Below are 21,269 nucleotides of genomic sequence, written 5' to 3' on the forward strand. Positions count from 1 at the left end.
CTTACACACATGCACCTCAGTGCTGGTCTTTACCAAATCTGAAATTCATTGTATGTAAGAAAGGTGATAGATTGTGCTGCCCAGTGCCACACGTGTCCCATATCTTTAAAGAGAGCTTCCATTGGCTCAGCAGTAGCAGACTTGTCCCATGTCTCTGAACGAAGCTTGCACTGTCTGGCGCTGCAGTGCCACACTTTTTCCATGTCTAAATGCGGCTTGCACTGGCCCCGCAGTACCACAGTTGTTTCATGTCTTTGAAGGAAGCTTGCTCTGGCTGACACTGCAGTGCCACATTTGTTTAATCTCTTTGAAGGAAACTTGCAATGGTCCTGCAGTACCACACTTGTTCAAAGCCTTTCAGGGAATATTGTGATGTTTTTGACTAGTCTAGAATATTTTATGCATGTGACCTAATGCCCACTGCACTTGCGCTCCCTGTGTGTATTTCTGTGTGTTTTAGGCTTGACGAAACGGCTGTTTTAGCTGTTTCACCTGCATAATGTTTTCTCAAAAATAATACATAATCTTGCTTAGAGAAAATTATCTTTTGTTAATCCGACTTAAGTTATGCCCATACAGAGTGTCATTCACATATTGACTCAGATCTTCAGAAGAGCATACAATTGGGCAGTGGATCAGCCCTTTTCAGCCACTGTTTTTGTTGCCAATATTTGGCTCTGCTTAGTAGACAATCACTGATGTTTAGGATGTCACTTCTTAGAAACAGTATTTTGCCTGCCCACTCTATGATACTTTGCATCCAGAAGAGACTGACCTCAGGAGATATTTATTTTAGTTTAATCTGCAAACGCAGGATAGTACTAATTGAGTAATGAGAGTATGAGCAGCTTCACTGCCATTGCTACTGGACCACAAGTTTCTTATGCAGAGCTCCAAGCATCACTGCTGCAAATTCCAAAAACATCTTGTAATGGTATTCTGCATGCTCCATCAATTTTTACTGTTCAGTGTTTTAGTTTCAATATGGCAGATACCAACTATGTTGAAGTAGGTTGAGGAATGTCAGGAGTATCTGACAGTCTGAAATGTCCCCCTAATGAAGGGGCCCGGTTAGTATACTTGCACTTGGGCCCATGTCATCTTAGCTATGACACTGCGGCACAGTAGATTTGGGTGAGTTTTATAGCCTAATTGTGGTCTGGAAGTCCATTGAAAATGGGGCAAATTTAATGTATTTTGCAAATCAGCAAATGCTTTCATCCTTAATTAGCTCTGGGGATAAGACCCAACAGGGAACAGTATGGTATACTCCTTAACCTCCTTCAACATAGCCTGCATTTGCCATAGCAGAACTGACTACCAATTTCATACATGTACTGTTTTATTTGCACTCTCTGCACTGCATTTTGCATGTCAAAGCTATAACCCTAAAATCTTTGCCACAGATAATAGGGTTGGCCCTTGTAAAGTACATGCACACAAAGACATAATATGCAGGGACCTAACACTCAGCCTGCAGCTCTCATGCTGCCCTCACACAAGCCTATGCCCCACTTGGCACTCATACAGACACAACTTTCAACCTGTAGACCACTTACCCTGCATTAATGAAACACTGCATTAATCCTGCATTCACACAGGTACACCCTTCACAATGCACTCATAAAAATTGATGACTATTTTGCACTCACACAAGCACACCGCTCAGACACAGGTTCACCGCTAACCAGGAAAGAGCAGAGATAGGGACTGTCTTATAAAGAGAAAGCCAAGCACAAGCACCTATTTCCCATCATCCATATGCACAGGAAGTAACATCACTGGAGTTATATTACTGGTTTCAAGCTAAAACTGTCTTCCCTTACTGGAGGCTGCATTGCAGATGTGCAGCAAGTGTGCCGATGGTACACTGCTGAAATACCAAGGGCAAGAAAGTCTGCACCCATCCTTGTCCCACCTAAGCCCAGTGCCAGGACCCCTGGTCCTCCTCCCACCCACCTCACCCCACACTACTCGATTGCAACCATCTGTGCCCTGAACCCTGGTTGCATCTTCCAGTTCTACTGCTGCACCTGGTCGCTCTACACTGAAGGCACATTATTATTCCATGCCACCTGACATTTTACATGCATCCTCTCATGTCCACTTCACTCCACCCACGCACCTCACACACCCAACATACTCAACACACATGGATGGATACACACACCAGCCCCTACCACAGCCCTTTCAGTTCTCTATACTCCTCAACCAATGTTTCCTCACTAAACATTCCTATGAAACTTGGGATCTGCTACACCACAATTCACCGGACCTGCTCTTCCTGACCAAAACCTGGCTGACTCCCTCATCAGTCCCTGTCATCACCACACCAATCACCCCGGGATTCAAGATTGCAAGATAGGACATAACAAAGAAAACCAGAGGTGAAGATGCCCTTGGTCATTTCAAAGCCAACAAAGCCACAAGAACCAAAAAGGCAATCAGGCTAGTACATGGAAGAGTCAGGCTTACCAAACACCACTGCAAGCAAATTGAAAACATATGGAGACAAATTTAGAAAAATACTAACAAAACCACCTACAAATCTGCCTTCAGATGCTACCCTCACCAAATGAGAGCCACCAAACACGTCAAGCTCACTGACTGCATTGATAATTGCCCCAACAGTGTCAACAGAATATTGCATAGTGAAACATTCACCTCTCTGGTGGCAAGTTCTGCCAGTTCAAACTTCTCTGAGGACCTCTGCACCCAGCTGTCCCTTTCTTCAGAAACAAGATTACCCAGTATCTATAAAAACCTAGAGCCCCAACTGAACCCTTTAACCCTCCCTGCCCTCCTTCCCATCTCTATCAATAGCCAGAGGACCACCCTGACTACCTGGCCCACCATCACCACTCAAGGAGTTGCAACAAAGAAGCAGTTCATAGACTCAGAAGCACCCTCTGACTCCTGTGTAACCCTCACTCCAATAATGAAAGAGTCAATCACCTACCTCTTTTCCTGAAAATACACCATGATGCTCTCCCGCTTCAAGAAAACATCAAGAGACCCAAAGACCCAAGGAAACTATTGGCCTGTCTCCCTGTCACCCCTTCAAAAGTTATGAAAAGGATGATAAATAAATACCCAGCCAGTCAACTCACTGACAACCACCTCATCAACACCACTCAATTCTAATTCAGGCCGAACCACAGTAGATACCACTCTCATCGGTGCCAAGGACAACATCTGAATGATCATGGCCATAGGTGACACTGAAGGCATCATCCTACTGGATCTTTCTGCTGCCTTGAACACCATCTCCCACCCCATCCTTATCCAATGATGGCATTAAGCTGACATCCAAGGTTCCACAATTTGCTGGATTTTCTTCTTCTAGACAGGCCACGCCAGGTGAGCAGGCCTTTTCCCTTTACCTCAGAAACCGTCAACCTCATCAGTAGAGTTCTATAATGATCCTCACTCAACCACATTCTGTTCAATGCCTACATGAACCAATCACTCGCTCCCATGGAATTAACATCATATCCTATGCTCTCGATATCCAGCTCAAACTATCCCTCTCTGACAAGATGCCAAACACCAGGACCAATTTCTTTGCCTTCATAACCAAAGTGCCCTGATGGGTTGAAATCTCCCTGCTTCAAGCTCAACATAGACAAAATGGACGCAGTAATCTATGACAAAGACACCTTCACCTGGCGGCCTGCCAGTCTCGAACCCACACCTCTCACAGAAAACAATGCAAAGAATAAACTCACCATGACCAGCCAAGTGAATGCAGTCTACTTCTCCTTCTTTGTCACATTCAGGATGCTCTAGAAGACCTTCAAGTGGCTCCCCATCATCTCACGTCAATTCTTTATTTATATACATCTGTGCCTCTTGAATGCACCTTTCTTACTAACTTGACTCTTTCTTAACTTCGCCCTCTCTATCAGCATCTCCTTCTCACTATACAATGCTTTCTCTACCTCTCTTCCTCAGTCCAAACCCTTACATCTCTTTACCCCTGTTTCTCTGCCTTTCTTTTCCTCAGCCTTCTCTCTTTACTGAATGTCTCTCCCTACCTCAGCTACCTCTCTACCTTATCTCTAACTTTATCTCTTTTCTTCAGCCTTCTTTACCTCTCTTGATGTTTGGTTCTTTTAAACTCTCTATCATTCTCTTGTCTCCTACCCTTTCCTATTGTTCTAACTCTTCACAGATAGAATCTACTCTCTGTCCAGAATAATGTACACACTGAAAGATGAGAGGAGGTATAAGACAAGAGAACAGAGTCAAGAAAATCATTTTATCATATATCACAATCTGGTATTATGACAATTCTCAGAGAAGTGATTTAAGAGTCACTGCTGCAATGAGAATACTAGTTTAAAGCAGATTTATTTGTGATTATGGACATTTGGCATTTGGCGCTACAATTTCTAGCACAATTTGCATATGTCTTATTGTGATATTACCAGTGTAAGAAATTAAAGCAATCCAGCTGGATTCCTGATCTGGCAGCTATTATTAAGCAGGATCTGTGATATAGGTTTTCCCCACTGAAATATTCTGAATTTGTCTCAAGTGTAATTTGCTGAAATTTTGATATAGTCAGCAGATCCCACATGTTGTCAGTTTTGTGTTAGACATAGAATCCTGCAGGAGGTAATGAGGAGTGGTATATTTTCACTTTCAGCATGACCCCACGCAAATGACTTACCTAAAAGTCCATAAGCACCGGTAAGCAGGACTACAGTTTCATAGTCTATGCTGGAATCAACTCTGAACCTCCAGACCATACAAAATTGTGCAGCCAGACTCACCCTCAATCTATCACAGCACCCCAAAAATCAAAGAGCTCCGCTGGCTCCTAACCCACAATCAAGCACTCTTTAAACTCCTTACACTCACAAAGCCTTATACAACACTGGCCTTACGAACCTCAACAAAAGCATAATGTTCCACAAACCTAACTGTCTACTACTCTCAGCTGGACTCCTGCATGCAGACACCCCTCATACGGAGAAACAGATCCAGCAGTCATGCCTTCTCTTACCTCGCTCTGAAAGCCAGGAATGACATGTCCCAGAGCCTCCGCCTCAGTTCTTGAATTCTGCAAGAACATGAAGACCTGGCTCTTCATCTAGCCCTGACCCATACAACTCCTGTTTCAACGCCAGGATACCCTCCAGATCGAGTTGTGCACTATGCAAATGCACATAAGGTAACTTAACATAACATATAGTAAACAATTTGCTGCAGAGCTAAGAATTACGAAACATTCCTTGCCCTCCCGGACGGCGTTTTCAGATCTCGACTTTCCTTTTTCAAACATTGTTTCACGTGTGTTGCTTGAACTGGATCAATTGAAAGAAGGAGGAAAACAGCTCCCAGAATGTGAAACATTTTATCGATCTCGTGAAGATGAGCTGTTGCGTCATCTCGGGGGATCTGAACTGCTGACTGCTAGTTATTATTCCCGCAAGTTTGTGTTGACTTTAAAAAGCTTAGGGGCATATTTATACTCCGTTTGCGCTGGAATAGCGTTGTTTTTTTTAACGCAATTTCGACGCAATACTAACTCCATATTTATACTTTGGCGTTAGACGCATCTAGCACCAAAGTCCATGGAGTTAGCGTCATTTTTTTGCGTGGACACCTACTTTGCCTTAATGATATGCAAGGTAAGCGTTCCTGTCTAAAAAATCGACTCCGAGGCATGTGCGTCGGATTTATACTCCCGGGCAAAAATCACGGCCGGGAGTGGGCGGGTCAAAAAAAATGACGTACGGCCGCTTTTGCGCAGTTTTTTAACGCCTGCAAAAGGCAGGCGTTAAGGGACCTGTGGGCTCTGAAGGAGCCCAGAGGTGCCCTCCCATGCCCCCAGGGACACCCCCTGTCACCCTTGCCCACCTCAGGAGGACACCCAAGGCTGGAGGGACCCATCCCAGGGACATTAAGGTAAGTTCAGGTAAGTGTTTATTTTTTATTTTTTTTGTGGCATAGGGGGGCCTGATTTGTGCCCCCCTACATGCCACTATGCCCAATGACCATGCCCAGGGGACAGAAGTCCCCTGGGCATGGCCATTGGGCAAGGGGCCATGACTCCTGTCTTTACTAAGACAGGAGTCATTTCTATGGGGGTTGGGAGTCGTAAAAAATGGTGCAAATCGGGTTGAGGTGAAAAAATTGCCTCAACCTGACTTGCCCCATTTCTTGACGCCCAAGCCCCTTATCCCCCTACGCCGACGCTGCCTGGTGTACGTCGTTTTTTTTAACGCACACCAGACGGCGCCGGCGGCTAACGCCGGCTAACGTCATTCAATAAATACGGCACCCGCTTGGTGCTTCAGAATGGCGTTAGCCGGCGCTAATTTTTTTGACGCAAAACTGCGTTGGCGCAGTTTTGCGTCAAAAAGTATAAATATGGGCCTTAGTGCCGTTCCATTTATATTCGGAGTTTATTTGCCTCAGCTGCACAGCTTCTCCAGCAATGTTCTGCATTATCCTTGGCTGAAGCTACAATTTCAGAAAATAGTGAAATATTTCAGATTTTCTGAAATCTCGTGGCATGTTTCCTGGTATTGCAATCACTGTACCTGTATCATTTGTGATAATTAGGAAACCCGCTCTTGCACAAACACCAGTTTAAAAGTGTTACAATGTTTCTTAGAGTTAAATTAAAATATGTGAACGGCTAAATTCGATGTTTAGGGCTAAATTGATATGGCCGAGCATTTCATTTATTCCGAGTCCAAATTCTCTAGCTTCTATTGTTCATAACCATGATTCTGTTCAGAATCCCAAGTGGTTATCTTGTATGACTAGATGGAGCTGTGCACTTCGGAAAAGCAGTCACTGAGTTCTCAACAACATCAGATTTATACAGAGGTCCTTTTGAAATGCATCATGCTGAAACCGTTTTAGAGTGACGCTTTTCTCCTGAGCCAGGGCCCTTTTGTTACCATTAGAGGTGGGCGAGCCAACAAATTAATTGTGAAAGCTCAGCCAGATCCGTGAGCCAGAGCCGAGCCAGTCGCCTGGCTCGGCTCTAAGATTCTATGCACGAGCTGAGCTTTAGAAATATTTGACATGTAAATCAAGGAATATTTATCGTATAAAAATATGCTAACGTCTCTTTCAAATGCAAAAAAGGGTATTTCTTTAACATGCAAGAGTGTTTTATCTATGTACATTAGATATATTGCTGCATTGAGATGCATGTATTAAAAGTGATAGTTTTCAACCATGAAATTAGAAACATATGTTCCACCTCCCCCCACATACAGCACACACATTGAACTCATGTATAAGAATGTGCTCTCATAAGTCATATAATGAAAAGAAGGCTCTGTGAACTTAGATCACACAATTTGGTCAAGCAGGGAAGCCAGGATTGATTCCACGCTGTATGGTTTCAAATTCTGCCATTCAGTGCCCTGTTATAGGTTCACGGGTCCAAGAGAACCTCGAACTGAGCCAGAGCCAGACAGCCGGCTCAAGCCTAGCTCGAGCTTTCAGGGGCACACCCACCGATAGGTGTTATGAGCTCACGCAGTCTCCATTTTTGAATGGGAGCAGGGAAGTTAATCACAGATTGCATTTTACTCTCCACCAATGTATGTATACAACTACTACGTCTTGGTGGCTTCAGCACTTGTAAACTCACGTTTTCGGTGTTCCCCAACAATGGCCTTCTACACGGATTCCTACCCTCCAACAATGCCCCTTGTCTCCACATAGTTCTTTCGCACATACATTTAATTTGTTTCAATTTGCTGGTTGGGGTTGAGTCTACTAATAAGAATGTATACCTATCCAAATGAACGCTGTTCAGCAACTTTAGGAATGGATATTGAAAGACTGAAGAAAAATACATAATGTCCAAACTGATACTATGCAGTTAGCATGCATCTCGTTGATGACAGTTCATAAGTCACTGTGCCATATTAGCATTGTAACTCATGAACTGACAGTAACAAAAGTTTCTCCATGAATAAAGCAGTAGATGAGCTTTCTACAAAAAAAACAATTCTGTGATGTGCATGGTACATGTTATTTGCATACCACACATTAGCCCTCTGTGCTACTTTATGATGAGTCAAAACTGCCACTAGACACAACTCCATCCCTCTCCAGCAGGAACATTAATCACAAAAGTTATCTTGACATTTTTATTGCTGCCTGAAAACTGCTAGATGAACAAGGAACTCTGCAACAAGTGCTTTTAAAACCATTGGTTCCTCTAAACACAGAGCCCCCCAGAGGTCAGCATCAGTGGTGGCTGCACCAGTCACACTGCCCTAAAGCCGGCCCGGTCATGTTACTATTAAAATAAAACAAACTTTATACTTGCCAATTGCCATAAATACTAATTACCCACTGCCCTCACACCTTACAAGAGGCCTTTCAGTAAAGTGGTCCACACAGTTAGAACTCTATCTCTTCTGTTAGCAGTGTAGAGAACTCCCCACATTAGAAGCTTAAGCTGGGCCTCCCACTGGGCCAAATGGACAGGGAATCTGGTTCCTGCCACTAACTTGTAGATGTTTATGGGCCTTAATACTATTAGGCAGTACTATGATACAGAGTTGTGGAAGGTGGGCTAACATGCACAGCAAGTATACAGAGAAATGATGAAAATAAGGGAATCGACTGGGAGAAAGTCAAATAGAAAAAATAAAAAAATGAGAGAGAAAGGTATGAAAGAAAAAAGATACAAAATATAGGTAGATAGAGGAGAGAAATTAATTAGAGGAGAAAGGGTGGTTGAAAGGAAGGACATATTAAAGGAAATAAGGAGTAAAAGGTGAAAGGTAGGATGAAAGGGTGAACAATGGATGGAAAAGTGAAGGGATTAATAGGTAAATGGGTGAATGGATAGAAGGATGAAGAATGTCCAGACGGGGTAACAGTGAAACAAAGGATGTGCGAAAGGATGGATAGATGGGTATGTTGATTGGGGAATGAGTGAAACTAGCTAGAAAGATACATGCAATTGTTGATGTGTGCATGAGTGAAAGGATGGATGGATGTGTTGATGTGTGCATGCATGAAAAGTAGGATGGATGTGTTAATGTGTGCATGAGTCAAAGGATGGATGGAGGGATGGATGGATTGAAAACTAGAGACACATTGGGATTATTGGATTATTAGATAGAAACAGTACTGGAAATGTGGGGAATGCATTTGGATCCTAGATCTACCAGCTATTACTGAGCCAGATCCGAGATCTAGGCAGCACCAGTGAAAAGTGTGAACGTTGTACAGGTGCAAGCGTTGAGCACTGGGACGTATTCAACAACACAGACAGCAGCAGCAGTTTTTAGTTCTAAGTTCAAGCTCCAGCTGGGTCCAGCATAAATGCCTTGCCTAATGAGGCATTAGTGCTCTCTTTGTAGGAGTCTCATTCTGGCTGGGAACAGTATGGTGTCAAACCCCATAATGTCACTGCCATCGTGGAAACAAAGGCACTCGGCTTATTGTCACTTCGCAAGTATCTCAATTTTCAAAGCTTTGTGAGAAAGAGAAACGCATGCAATGTACAAATGTCAGAAGCATCTGAATATAGTTGTGATTATATCAATAACCATTTACATAGCATTTACAATAGTTTTTATTACTACCTAAAGGAATCATGTTTTGCATAATGTTAGATTAATAAAAAAGAGCAGTGAGTTTGTAAATGTACGCATGCAGCTATTGGTCTAGGTACATAAGTCATTATGCTCCGTCGGTTATGTTGTTTGCAGGTGACTCCAGGATTTCTGCAATAAAAGCAGTATCACATTCAACCATCTAGATCAAATATACATCTGTGACCTGCACGTTACATCTTCTGTTTTGCCCTAAGCACATTAACACTGGTATTAGACCATATGATGCAGCCCATCTGCAGAAGGTGGTTGGTTCCCGGCCCCTTTATCTTACAAATATTTATAAGCATAGGCTGGTGGGGGGGCTCTGAAGGGTGGGGCTTCTGCACAGGAGGGGCCTCCACGTGGCCCTGCACATTAACCCTCTATAATATTTCATGGCGAGTCAAGCTTGTGACTAAATGAAGACAAATCTCTTAAGCAAGTGAATGAACCACCAGAGCTATCTCACTATTATTATAACGGTGACCTTGCTGGGAACACAAAACTCTCTACAGAAGGTCCCTTAACCTACTCAGCTATTTCAAGTCTGTGTTCAATAAAATAATCTAGAACAGATATACTTTCACATTTGTCCTTGTTGCCAAATTCTTTACAAGTGAGAGCCTTCAAAAAACATAAATGTATGTTGACTGTTGAACTGTACTCCATGTGACTTCACCCCAACAGAATCGTCAAGTGCCTCTTTCACAACTTTACTCCCAATTAATTAAATACTTGAGTATTTTTTTACAATTTCCAGTACTGCACAGGAAGGTGAGAAGATGGATGTATAGGTGGGTGGTGTGAGAATAAAACAATAAAGGAAATGTTCCTAAGGAGAGTCAGTTTGCTCTCTTGGCAGGCTTGGTGTGATTAGCCCTATAGTTCAAGTGGGGTTATTTTAATTTTCAGGCGATTCCCTTGTCTTTTCTAGTTCTCCCTCCCTTTCTATATATGAATGAAAACGTCCTGGATTTGCCGGCACAGTTCTGGAGTTTTCACCACCTGTCTCAGCAAATTTCACTAAATTTGGCATATGTCCTGGTTTTGAAGGAGTTGGCTGAACACAGAGGGAGGCAGGGTTTCCTGTGTCCCAGTGTACAGTTAGTTAACAACTCCTAGTACAAAGCAACTTAGTTAAAAAAAAAGATGATACTGTGTTTAAAAGTTGCATATAATTCCCCACAGTGCCACCTTGTCTGTGTTGGTCAGTCGATGCACAATTGTAGTCCCACTTCTATGTTTGTGGAATATCCCAGTTTTTGGATTTCAAAATCTGGTCACCTTCTCTCTCCTCCTTCTTCTGTTCACATCTATTCCTAACTCCTTGTCCCTCTTCCTATCAGTACATCACCACTCTATACCCTTCTACCTTTCTTTTGTTTTCTCATCTATCTCTCAATCACTCACCTCTCTTACTCCCTACCTTGAATATTTCTCTTTATCTTTGCGTACCTCTCTGTGTACCTCCTTCAAACTTACTTTTATCTCCCTCCATACACTTTGCCTCTCTCTCTACCCCTTGCCTCGTGTTTAGTACTAACATTGTCAATATTATCTATCTTGTTGCATCTTAACTCTGCCTCATTCACTAAGGGGCATATTTATACTCTGTTTGCACCAAATTAGTGTCATTTTTTTTTACTCTAATTCGGTGCAAAACTAACTCCATATTTAAACTTTGATTCTAGACCCTTCTAGCACCAAATTTATGGAGTTAAAGTCATTTTTTGAAAGTGGAGACCTACCTTGCCTTAATGAGATGCAAGGTAGGTGTTCCCGTGCAAAAAATGACTCTATGGCCTTAACGCCATATTTAGCGGCATATTTATACTCTGCGGCATATTTATTCTCTGTTTGCACCGAATTTGCGTAATTTTTTTTACTCTAATTCGGTGCAAATCTAACTCCATATTTATACTTTGGTGCTAGACCTATCTAGCACCAAGGCCCTGATTTATACTTTTTTTGCACCGCATTAACGTCATTTTTTGATGCAAAAGTGGCGCAAACTTACAAAATATTGGCCCTTATTTATACTTTTTGCTGCAAAACTGCACTAACTCAGTTTTGCACCAAAAAGTTTAGCACCGGCTTGCACCATTTCTGTGCACCAGCCGGGTACCATATTTATGGAATGGTGCAAGCCGATGCAAAGGGTAGGCTAGAGTTTTAAAAAATGACTTTAGTCGGGTGGGGCTGACAGTATAGAAGAAGAGGGTTTAGCACCAAAAAATGGCGTTAGCCAGGTTAGAGTAAAAAAAAAATACTCTAACCAGATTAGTGTCATTTTATGGTGCTAAACCTACCATGCCACATGACTCCTGCCTTAGAAAAGGCAGGAGTCATGTCCACCACCCCAATGGCCAGCACAGAGGACAGGGGTCCCCCGGGCATGGCCATTGCACCCTGTGCCATGTATGGGGGTCCATTTCAGGGCCCCCTATGGCACTTTCAAAAATAAAATGCACTTACCTTTACTTACTTGGGATGGGGTCCCCCATCCTCGCAGTCCCTCTAGTGTGGGTGGGGGTGCCCCTGGGGCCTAGGGCAGGCACCTCTGGGCTTATTCCATGGTGTTCCACCATGGAAATAGGCCCACAGGTCCCCTAACGCATGCCCTGACCCAGGTCTTAAAAAATGGGGCAAAGCAAGCTTTGCCCCATTTTATGACCCTCTCCTCCCTCCCTTGCACCATTTTTGCATGGGAGTATAAATATGGCGTTAAGGCCATAGAGTCATTTTTTACACGGGAACGCCTACCTTGCATCTCATTAAGGCAAGGTAGGTTTCCACTTCCAAAAAAGGACTTTAACTCCATAAATTTGGCGCTAGACGGGTCTAGCACCAAAGTATAAATATGGAGTTAGTTTTGCACTAAATTAGAGTTAAAAAACAATGACGCTAATTCAGTGCAAACAGAGTACAAATATGCCCCTTAGCGTCAAAAAATGATGCTAATCTGGTCAGAATCATTTATTTTGACTCAAACCTGCCTAACGTAATTTTTTTTAAGCTAGCCTACCCTTTGCACCGGCTTGCACCATTCCATAAATATGGTGCCCAGCTGGTGCTAAAAAATGGTGCAAGCCGGTGCAAAACATTTTGGTGCAAAACTGCATTAGTGCAGTTTTGCACCAAAAAGTATAAATAAGGCCCTATATCCCTGCAATTGTCTTCAGCTCAATTCTACATTTACCCTTCTCACTACATCTGTCACCTTACTGTACCACACGCTACACCTCTTTTTGTGCCTCACGTATCTTTGTGTCTTATGTCTTTCTCAGTACTAACTCTCCTATCTCATTTCCTATCTCTACATCTCTGTGCACCTATCCCTGAATTCTAGCTCTATTCTTTACCTCACCACTGTCGGTCACCTCTCTTTCAATGTACATCTCTCTATCCCACTTCTCTTCATTGGTTGCTAACAGGCTCACTATTTTCTGTAAATCTGTGCTATGTAGCTCCACATCTCTACCTCTATGCCCCCTCTACATCTCACTCTCTTCTACCATACTCAACTTGGCACCCCACTGCCTTGTTTCCACCTGACTTTGCTCTGTCTGTCGTCCATCTACTACACTTCTCTCTCAACCTAATCTCTCTTTATAGCACTTCTCTCTCATTCTCTACCTGCCATTTCTATCACTACCTCATATTTCTATGCCCTCCCTCCCTCACAATCGAGCCTCTTGATTTACCTCACCATCATTCTCTACTTCATCTCTCTACCTCCCATCTGTTCTTTCTCCCTCTGTGCCCTGTACCTCACCTTTCTCATTGCCTTACACTTTTTTCCTACTTTCTTCTCTACCTCTAACTTTTTTACTATTATTACCACAGCCTTCTCACCTTTCTCTTTACTGTCTTCTCTATTTCAAATCACACTCTCTGCTGCACCTCTCACTACCTCTCTGTTTATACATTTCTATACTTCAACTATTTCTCTAACTCTCTACACATTGCGTCTCTTTATACCCCTCATCTTCTCTCTACTATGCCCCCTCTCTCACTACTCTCTTAACCTTTCTATAAATCACTTCGGAAGTTGCCCTTCTCTCTACCTCCCCACACTCTAATTACCCTTTTAATATTGCTTCAATTCTTTATTCTACATCTGTCTCTTGATTGCACCTTTCTTACTAACTTGACTCTCTCCTAACCTCATCCTCTCTTTCAGCATCTCCTTCTCACTATACAATGCTTTTCTACCTCTCTTCCTCAGTCCAAACCCTTACATCTCTCTACCCCTCTTTCTCTGCCTGTCTTTACCTCAACCTTCTCTCTTTACCGAATGTATTTCCCTCCCTCAGCTACTTCTCTACCTTATCTCTATCTTAATCTCTATTCTTCCTCTTCTTTACCTCTCTTGATTCTGGGTTCTTTAACTCTCTATCATTCTCTTGTCTCCTACCCTTTCCTATTTTTCTAACTCTGCACAGCCATAAGTTACTCTTTAGCCAGAAAACTGTACACACTGAAAGATGAGAGGAGGGAAAAGACAAGGGAACAGAATCAAGGAAATTATTTTATCATATATCACAACCACAATTTGGGATTATGAACATTCTCAGAAAAGTGATGTAATACTCACTGCTGCGATGAGAATACCAGTTTAAAAGAGATGTATTGGTGATTATGGACATCTGGCAATAGACGCTATAATTTCAAGCACAATTTGCAAATGTCTTATTGTAATATTACCAGTGTAGGAAATGAAGGCATTCCAGCTGGAACCCTTATCTGGCAGATATTATTGAGCATTTTCTGTGATCCAAGCTTTCCCCACTGAAATATGCTGAATGTGTGTTTTGCTGAAATCGGGGTGTATTCAGCAGCACCCACATGTTGTCTGTTTCCTGTTAGACACAGAATCCTGCAGGAGATAATTAGGAGTGGTATATTTTCAGTTCCAGCATGACCCCACGCAAAGGACTTACCTAAAGGGCCATGAGTACTCATTTTGTTGGAGTTTCATCCTGACTGGGAGCTATCTGGAGCCTAACACCTAGATGCCAGTGCACTGGAAGGAAATAAAGGCACTCAGCTTGTTATCATTTCACACATGCTTAAGAGATACTATGGTTTGAAGGCAGGTTTTTGAATTTGTTCATTCCCTCTATCTGACATTTGATTGCACTGTAAATATATCAGATATATATATCTGTATGAATAACTACACTGGTAGAGATTTAAATAGCACTTAGAAATTATTTTTTTTAATGTATTTTCTTGCATATCCCTATTCCATTCAATGTAGGGCCTCAGATCTCTTTACATCTCGCACATATTATACAGGCACAATGATTCATACAAATGTGTAAATTAATGTACAGGACATGTTACATAAGAAAATGAGGCTTACAAGGTGTAGGAGTTGAATGTCATCTATGCTGGGAGGCATTATGTGATGAGTTGTTTATCTGGAGAAACAAAGTCAGGATTTAAAATCTAATATAGTGGTTGGAGTTGTCTGTACTGATAACACTTTTTTTATGAACCATTCTTAGCACCTTTACAATAACAAAAGGATGAGAAAAACCTATGCCTTGTAGTTTGCCTGGGTACTTGATGCTAGTTCATAGCTCACAGTGTTATATTTGAGGGATTGTACCTTATGAATTGCAATTGACTAAAAGGTCTCTGTGACAAAAGCAACAACCCACTGATCTACCAGCAGCACAGAATACAAATCTATGATCTGCATGTTCATTGGTGGGCTATGCAGCAGGAACATTAACAGTCTATGCTAACTTACGGAGATTCCAAGATGTGTCTAGACAAAACAGAGATTTCTCCAGCAAGTGCATTAGCCACCACAGCTATCCTACCGTTATTTTACCCCCTGAACATTGATGGGTACACAAAGATTTCTGTAGTGATGGCTTAAACCAAAAAGATCTTTTAAAATGCAGCCTCTTGGTGACCAATTGTTGTGTGCAGAGGTTTTAAAAAATGCATGTGTAAGTATCTGATTTTCATGACTTTGACCCTTGACACTCCACCTCTTTTCAGCTGCCACACTTTGACGCCCAGTTTATGGGATTCCAAGAGTATGTTTTTTTCATTCCCAGCACTGAATTGTATCCTCTAATAGATTGAACATCCACCAAATCACTCTTTCTATGTCCCTCCTATAATGGGTGGTGGATCAGGCTGGTTAGAAACTGAATACCATGCAAAATGGTGGTGCTAAACAAAATAAAACCAGATTTAAGCAAAAAAGAGAACCAGCTTCATCAGTGGCTGTTCAAGCTTTCTTTTTATGATATTTGGCTAGCGAACTATGGGCAGATTCAGCTTTCTGTTGTTTTTGTAATGTTTCAGTATGATTTGGCATTACAATGGCTGAAAGTGGATAATGCATTTCAAGTTGTTCTAAACATATAGACCTTCAAATATGCTTTGCCTGGGACCTCAAAATCCTTAAAATTGTACTATCAAGTTAACTTGCATATTTTCCTGCATATCCAACAGTGCTTCCACCTTTGTCTCTACAAGTGCCTTGGCAATACCCGTAAGCACCTCAGTCTTATCAATATAGCATTTTTGTATTTTCTGTGCATAGAGTAGTGCTTACGTTTCCCATGTCTATGCATGAGTGGTTCACCCATGCCTGGTTTAGCTGAACATCTTTGGGATTGTAGTCCAGTTTATCACATTATAAAATCAGCAAGAGAAGTTCTACAATGCTAAGCAAAAAGTCTGGACTGGATGAACTACTCACGCAAACACCTGGGAATCTTGAAAGCTCTGACTTAGGGCTTGTGAACACAGGGTCTGCAGTTTTTGTTAGAAATGTTAATGTTGCTCTGATAACTACACGTGGGCTAAATGTATTGCGTCAAACGTCTTGATGTCCTATGCGCTGTATTTTCCACTGAAAACTTGTTTCCAAAGGGTGTTCTGAGTTTAATAAAATGGACCATAATTTGCCCCAGGCTGCAGAATTACCTATTGTATCCAAAGTTGGATTCCTGGGCCGAAAATTCACAAAATGTACATATCATGGGAGGAGATGTGCCCCAATGGGGAGATCTGCCGATTTTGCTAAAGGCAGTACTTTAAATGGGATGGTACTGTCATGTACGGTGTGGCTGGATGTCTTTATTTAGAGAGGGATACTACCTGCACTTCTCAGCAGAGGTGCAATACTTTTTTAATTTGCCAGTATGGCACTTCTCAGAAGCAAGCAGGTTCTCTGGTATATGGTCCATGTACTTCTATTTTTCCGTTGTAAGCACTGGCTACAGGGGAGCCAGGTTCGTGTTCGGGTGTTGACTTAACATCTTGTGAGTCTGGGCAAATCAATTAACCTTCCCATGCCTTGAAAATTATTAATCTGACCTTGATTGATTGAATCTGACTTTCATGTAAAGCACTCTAATGCCTTTTGGCCGAGTTTGTGCTGTATCAAACCACAAACAAAATAGTGGGGGGGGGGGTTAGCCAAAACACACTAGCCTTATCCTGACTCCATGGTCCCCAAAGTGAACTCATCACCTTCCTCTGAGCACCTACCTTCATTACAGCCAAAAAAGGGAATTTAACTTCCAAAGGGCATTGAGACACAGTTCCAGTACTGTTTTACACGACGGTGTGGATCTTGGAAACTGAACTGACATATTCTATGTGACTGCCACATGAAAAACACAATTCATAAGTATTGTTGTTACGGTAAAGTTTGCTTTAACCAATAAGACATTTCCCTCAGCACTGCTTCTTCATTCATTTAATGTGATATATCATCCTTTAAAATAATGGTTTGCTTTTCTCCTAACCACTACTTGCATCAAATCATTTGACATATCTGCCCATTAGATTATAACACACCTTGCTCCGAGCTATTGCTTAAACCAGATACTGTGGAATATCTTTCTCTGATATGGTAGGACACCCTCTTCTGAGAAGGGACTATTTCCTCCATTTCCTATAAGACACATTCCTATTTACATCACTTCCAGTGGATATCTCCCTCGAAACATCTGTCCACATTACTTCCAATGAGATACTTTACCAAGGGCCAAGATGACATGCTCCTTTCAACCAGTTCTTACATCACTTCCTTGGAATCATCTCACTCATGTCATAGTCAACAAGGCATGTTCCTCTGAGCCCATGTATACATTAACTCCTTCAGGTTTGTTTGCCCTAATCCAAGAGAACACCTTCAGCTGAGCTGCTACCTACATTACCTCTCGTAGCATTTCAACTCTTTGGTGGTGCTTAATGTGTGTGAATGGTTGCATGTGCTGCCACCGGCACTCCTTGTTTTGGATCAGACTTTGACTCAGAGCAAGAGAAAGGGAAAGGAAGAAAGGGATGAAAAGGAGGAGAGGAAAGATATGGGAACAATGACAAAGGGAGAAAGCAGGGATGAAAAAAAACCTGCAAGAGTAAGATAAAGAGACAGGGAGTGCAGGGTGGTGGAAGAAAGGGGCATGAGCTGGAATTGTGAAGAGATAGCGCTGGTGTTTTGCAACCTTGGCATGTGGCAGCACTAGTGATGGGCTCCTAAGAAACACTATATGCATATGAACTTATTTTATTATTGTTATTTTTCTTTTGCGAATTAAGCACTGCCCCTGAGCTTCATTTGGACAACTTGAAATAAACAAATACTTTCAGTAGGGCATCTTTCTAGTATTAAACATACATTATATTGATCAGGCTTTCATCACTTCTGGTAGAACATTGACCCTTCCAGATACTACACTCCCCAACACCACTGGCCATCTTTCTCTCGAACCTGCATGCAGGGTTCATGCATCCACCACATAGCTCACATTCAACTCGAAATAACAAGCACTGCAGGATCAATAGAGAGACAGAAAAAAAAGAACTTTGATTGAACACTACCTTCGCATAGCAGAAGGAGATGAGGAGCAGGGGTAACAGGTAACCGAAGACAAAGGTGCAAACCACGTAGACCTTCTTATGCCGGGGGTTATCCCACTGCTCCCAACAGAAAGTTTGGTTGCCCTCCCGATGGATTAGCCGCTGATTGTAGGCCACAGGTACGGTCATAGCCACAGAAAGTGCCCATATGAGTCCCACCCCCAGCAGGGCATTACGAGACACACGTATGGATGAAGAGCGTCGCGAGTGCACAATGGCCACATAGCGGTCCACCGACATGGCCGAAAGGGTGAAGATGCTGACCAGCATGGAAAGTGTGAAGAAGAGATGGATGAACTTGCAGATGAAGGCACCAAGGACCCAAGTGGGCAGTATGTAGACTGTGGCCTGGAACGGGATGCAGAAGAGCAGGTAGGCCAGGTCAGCGATGCTGAGGTTCAAGATGAAGATGTTAGTGGTGCTTCGTGGTTTGCCCGGCTTGCTGCGAGCCAGCACTGTAATGACCAATGAGTTGCCTAGCACTCCTAGGGTAAAAATAATGCCGAAGACCACCAGGGTGATGAAGTTGTCCACACCAATGCCGAAGAGGGGCTTGGTTTGGGGTGGTACAGGGGCTGTAGTAGTCACGTTGCTGAAGTCTGGCCATCGTTCGGTGTAGTTGAGAAAAAGTGTAGCCTGATCCATCTCTAAGGAACCAGCAGGATTATCTGCAACAGCAGTGGAGATGGGAGAAAGGGCACGGTTGAAGTAAACTCAAGTGGGAAAAAGAACGATTTAGTCAGTGTTCTCCTTGTCCATTAAGAATGATGTTCTTCAGCCCTAACAGTATATAGGGCAGTGTATGCAAAACATGATACACCACCAAGCTGCTACTGTAGCTCAAAGTCCATGAAAAGAGACTGAAAAAAGGAACAAGGCAGATTTAAAGGATGTAATGAAGCGACGATTGTTCAATAAACTTTTCTGAGTGGTTGGCATTGGCAGGTGGCGGGAGCCGCAGTTGGCGAAGACTGCTGCTGTCTGTGGCTGGGGGGAATAGAGCAGTCGCTGCTTGAAGTGCACTGCTGGTCTGTCGTCCCTGCACCCGTACCTCCTCGTACACAGGCGCGCCTGGGAAAGGAATAGAAGCCACCACCACGCGGAGTGTCACAGTCTTTTGGTTACCCCGGTCTGCTCTGCACTGCCGGCTCGGCTCCAGCAGGTGCTGCTTGCTACCTGTTGCCGACGCGCCCAGCCCTGTGCACTGGGCACCGAGTGCTGCCCTCCTGTGATGTAAATACAAAGGCAGGAGGCACGGAACTGTGACAAGCTCCCCTGCGAGGGGAGAGTCTTCGCAGGGCACTGTTTAATCCACGCACCCCCACATACAACTCCCTCCTACCTCTCTTGCTTGCCCACACCCCCTCATTACGCGTATTATTCTCACTTCTGTCTTCCTCGCTGACTGGTTCTGCGCATCTCTCTCTACTATTCGCCCTCAGTCCCTTTAGTATCGTTCTTGGCATACAGAGCCCCCATCTCTCCTTTTTCCTTACCTCTACTCATTCATCACCCCCTCAGACCTTCCCTCTATCTTTCTGTCCCCTTTTAGCCTGTCTCTCTTTCTCTGCCTGCAGCCTTAATTCTCTTTCTGGTCTACACTCCATCCGCGTTCTCACCGCAGCTCTCAATCCTCTTTTCTCAGACCCTCTCTACCTCTTATTTCGCGTTTCTTTTACGCGCTGCCGCTCCCTCGTCCCACTCCGCGGCTCCTGCTCCTCTTGTTCTAGGGCTCTTGCGCCCTCTGGCTCACGAGCACTCGGAGCCACGACTGCTTCCTCTGCAAAAGAAAAAAAAAGTTGAGGGCACGAAAGCAGCGAGCCGCAGCGGTCACCGCTGTGTGGCGAATGAGCTACAATACATCCAGGCGGCCGACGATTTTATCCCGAGTTTTACGTCAGTCAGATTAATTTGGCCCTCGCGATACCTCCCACCAGAGCTAGCCGGGCAGACAGAGCACGGAACTCGCAGTGTCGTGCTAGAGACCTACCGAGGGGACATCGTTTTTCGAGCGCCTTGAGGTGCGATTATACGAGTCCGGGCACATGGTACACAGACAAATGTAGGTGGTTAAACGGTGCAGCGATGCGCATCGTTACAGGTTATGTCATTTAATGGCAGATCTGTCCTAACTAAAAAGGCATGGGGCTACTCAATTTCCTAAGTAATACAAAAAGCACAAATACGCAAATAAAATGGCGTTTTTAAAGTGGTAGCACTGAAACTCACTAGAGTGTTGTGCCAAGGGAAAGCTTCACTTACCACGGAATCCCTCACATACAATGAATTATCGCCCCTCAAGTCGTTGTGAACAAGTGACAGAACCATACGCTTAATCATGCTCCTCCCTGACAAAGAAACAGTGTGCGCAGAAATCTGCTCTATTCCTCCACCCGAAAAGCCGCCCCAGTGATTGATATGCACCCGCTGTTGTGGGTCCAATTAGAAGACATAAGTAAATTATGCTCGAGCAATGTAACGAGCCGGAGGTGTATGATACCAGAATATCGCCCCAGAATGCCATTTGGCTTAAGTACTGTGCTTCAAATATCATTAAGAAAGTTGTCGCCACGTTGAAGCTAATAATAAACAAACGCGGGCAAAGCCAATATATCACACGTTTATAAGAGTGCCGAGCTAATAATGATTTTTGTTTGTAAAGCATTGTTTATGAAAGGTAAAATAGAATATTTCAAAATACCTACGGTAAAGTAAAATATCTTAAGGTATCAAAACTGTTCGCTAATTCAGTATTTTCAATCTTTATACATGGAA

The 21,269-nt window shown here is 43.2% G+C and overlaps 1 protein-coding gene across 1 annotated transcript in view; it reads right to left on the reverse strand.

The window, feature by feature from the left end:
* The window catches only part of GALR1 (galanin receptor 1), a 675,245-nt gene extending 654,895 nt beyond the window's left edge, over positions 1-20,350 (reverse strand). Inside the window, exon 1 of the mRNA XM_069219685.1 lies at positions 18,456-20,350. Within this exon, the coding sequence (XP_069075786.1) occupies positions 18,456-19,139 (684 nt within the window). The 5' untranslated portion in view covers positions 19,140-20,350. The remainder of the gene's footprint in view (positions 1-18,455) is intronic.
* Between the last annotated feature and the right edge of the window lie 919 nt (positions 20,351-21,269).

This window comes from Pleurodeles waltl, unplaced genomic scaffold (assembly GCF_031143425.1).
Source record: "Pleurodeles waltl isolate 20211129_DDA unplaced genomic scaffold, aPleWal1.hap1.20221129 scaffold_96, whole genome shotgun sequence".
NCBI classification, from domain to species: domain Eukaryota; kingdom Metazoa; phylum Chordata; class Amphibia; order Caudata; family Salamandridae; genus Pleurodeles; species Pleurodeles waltl.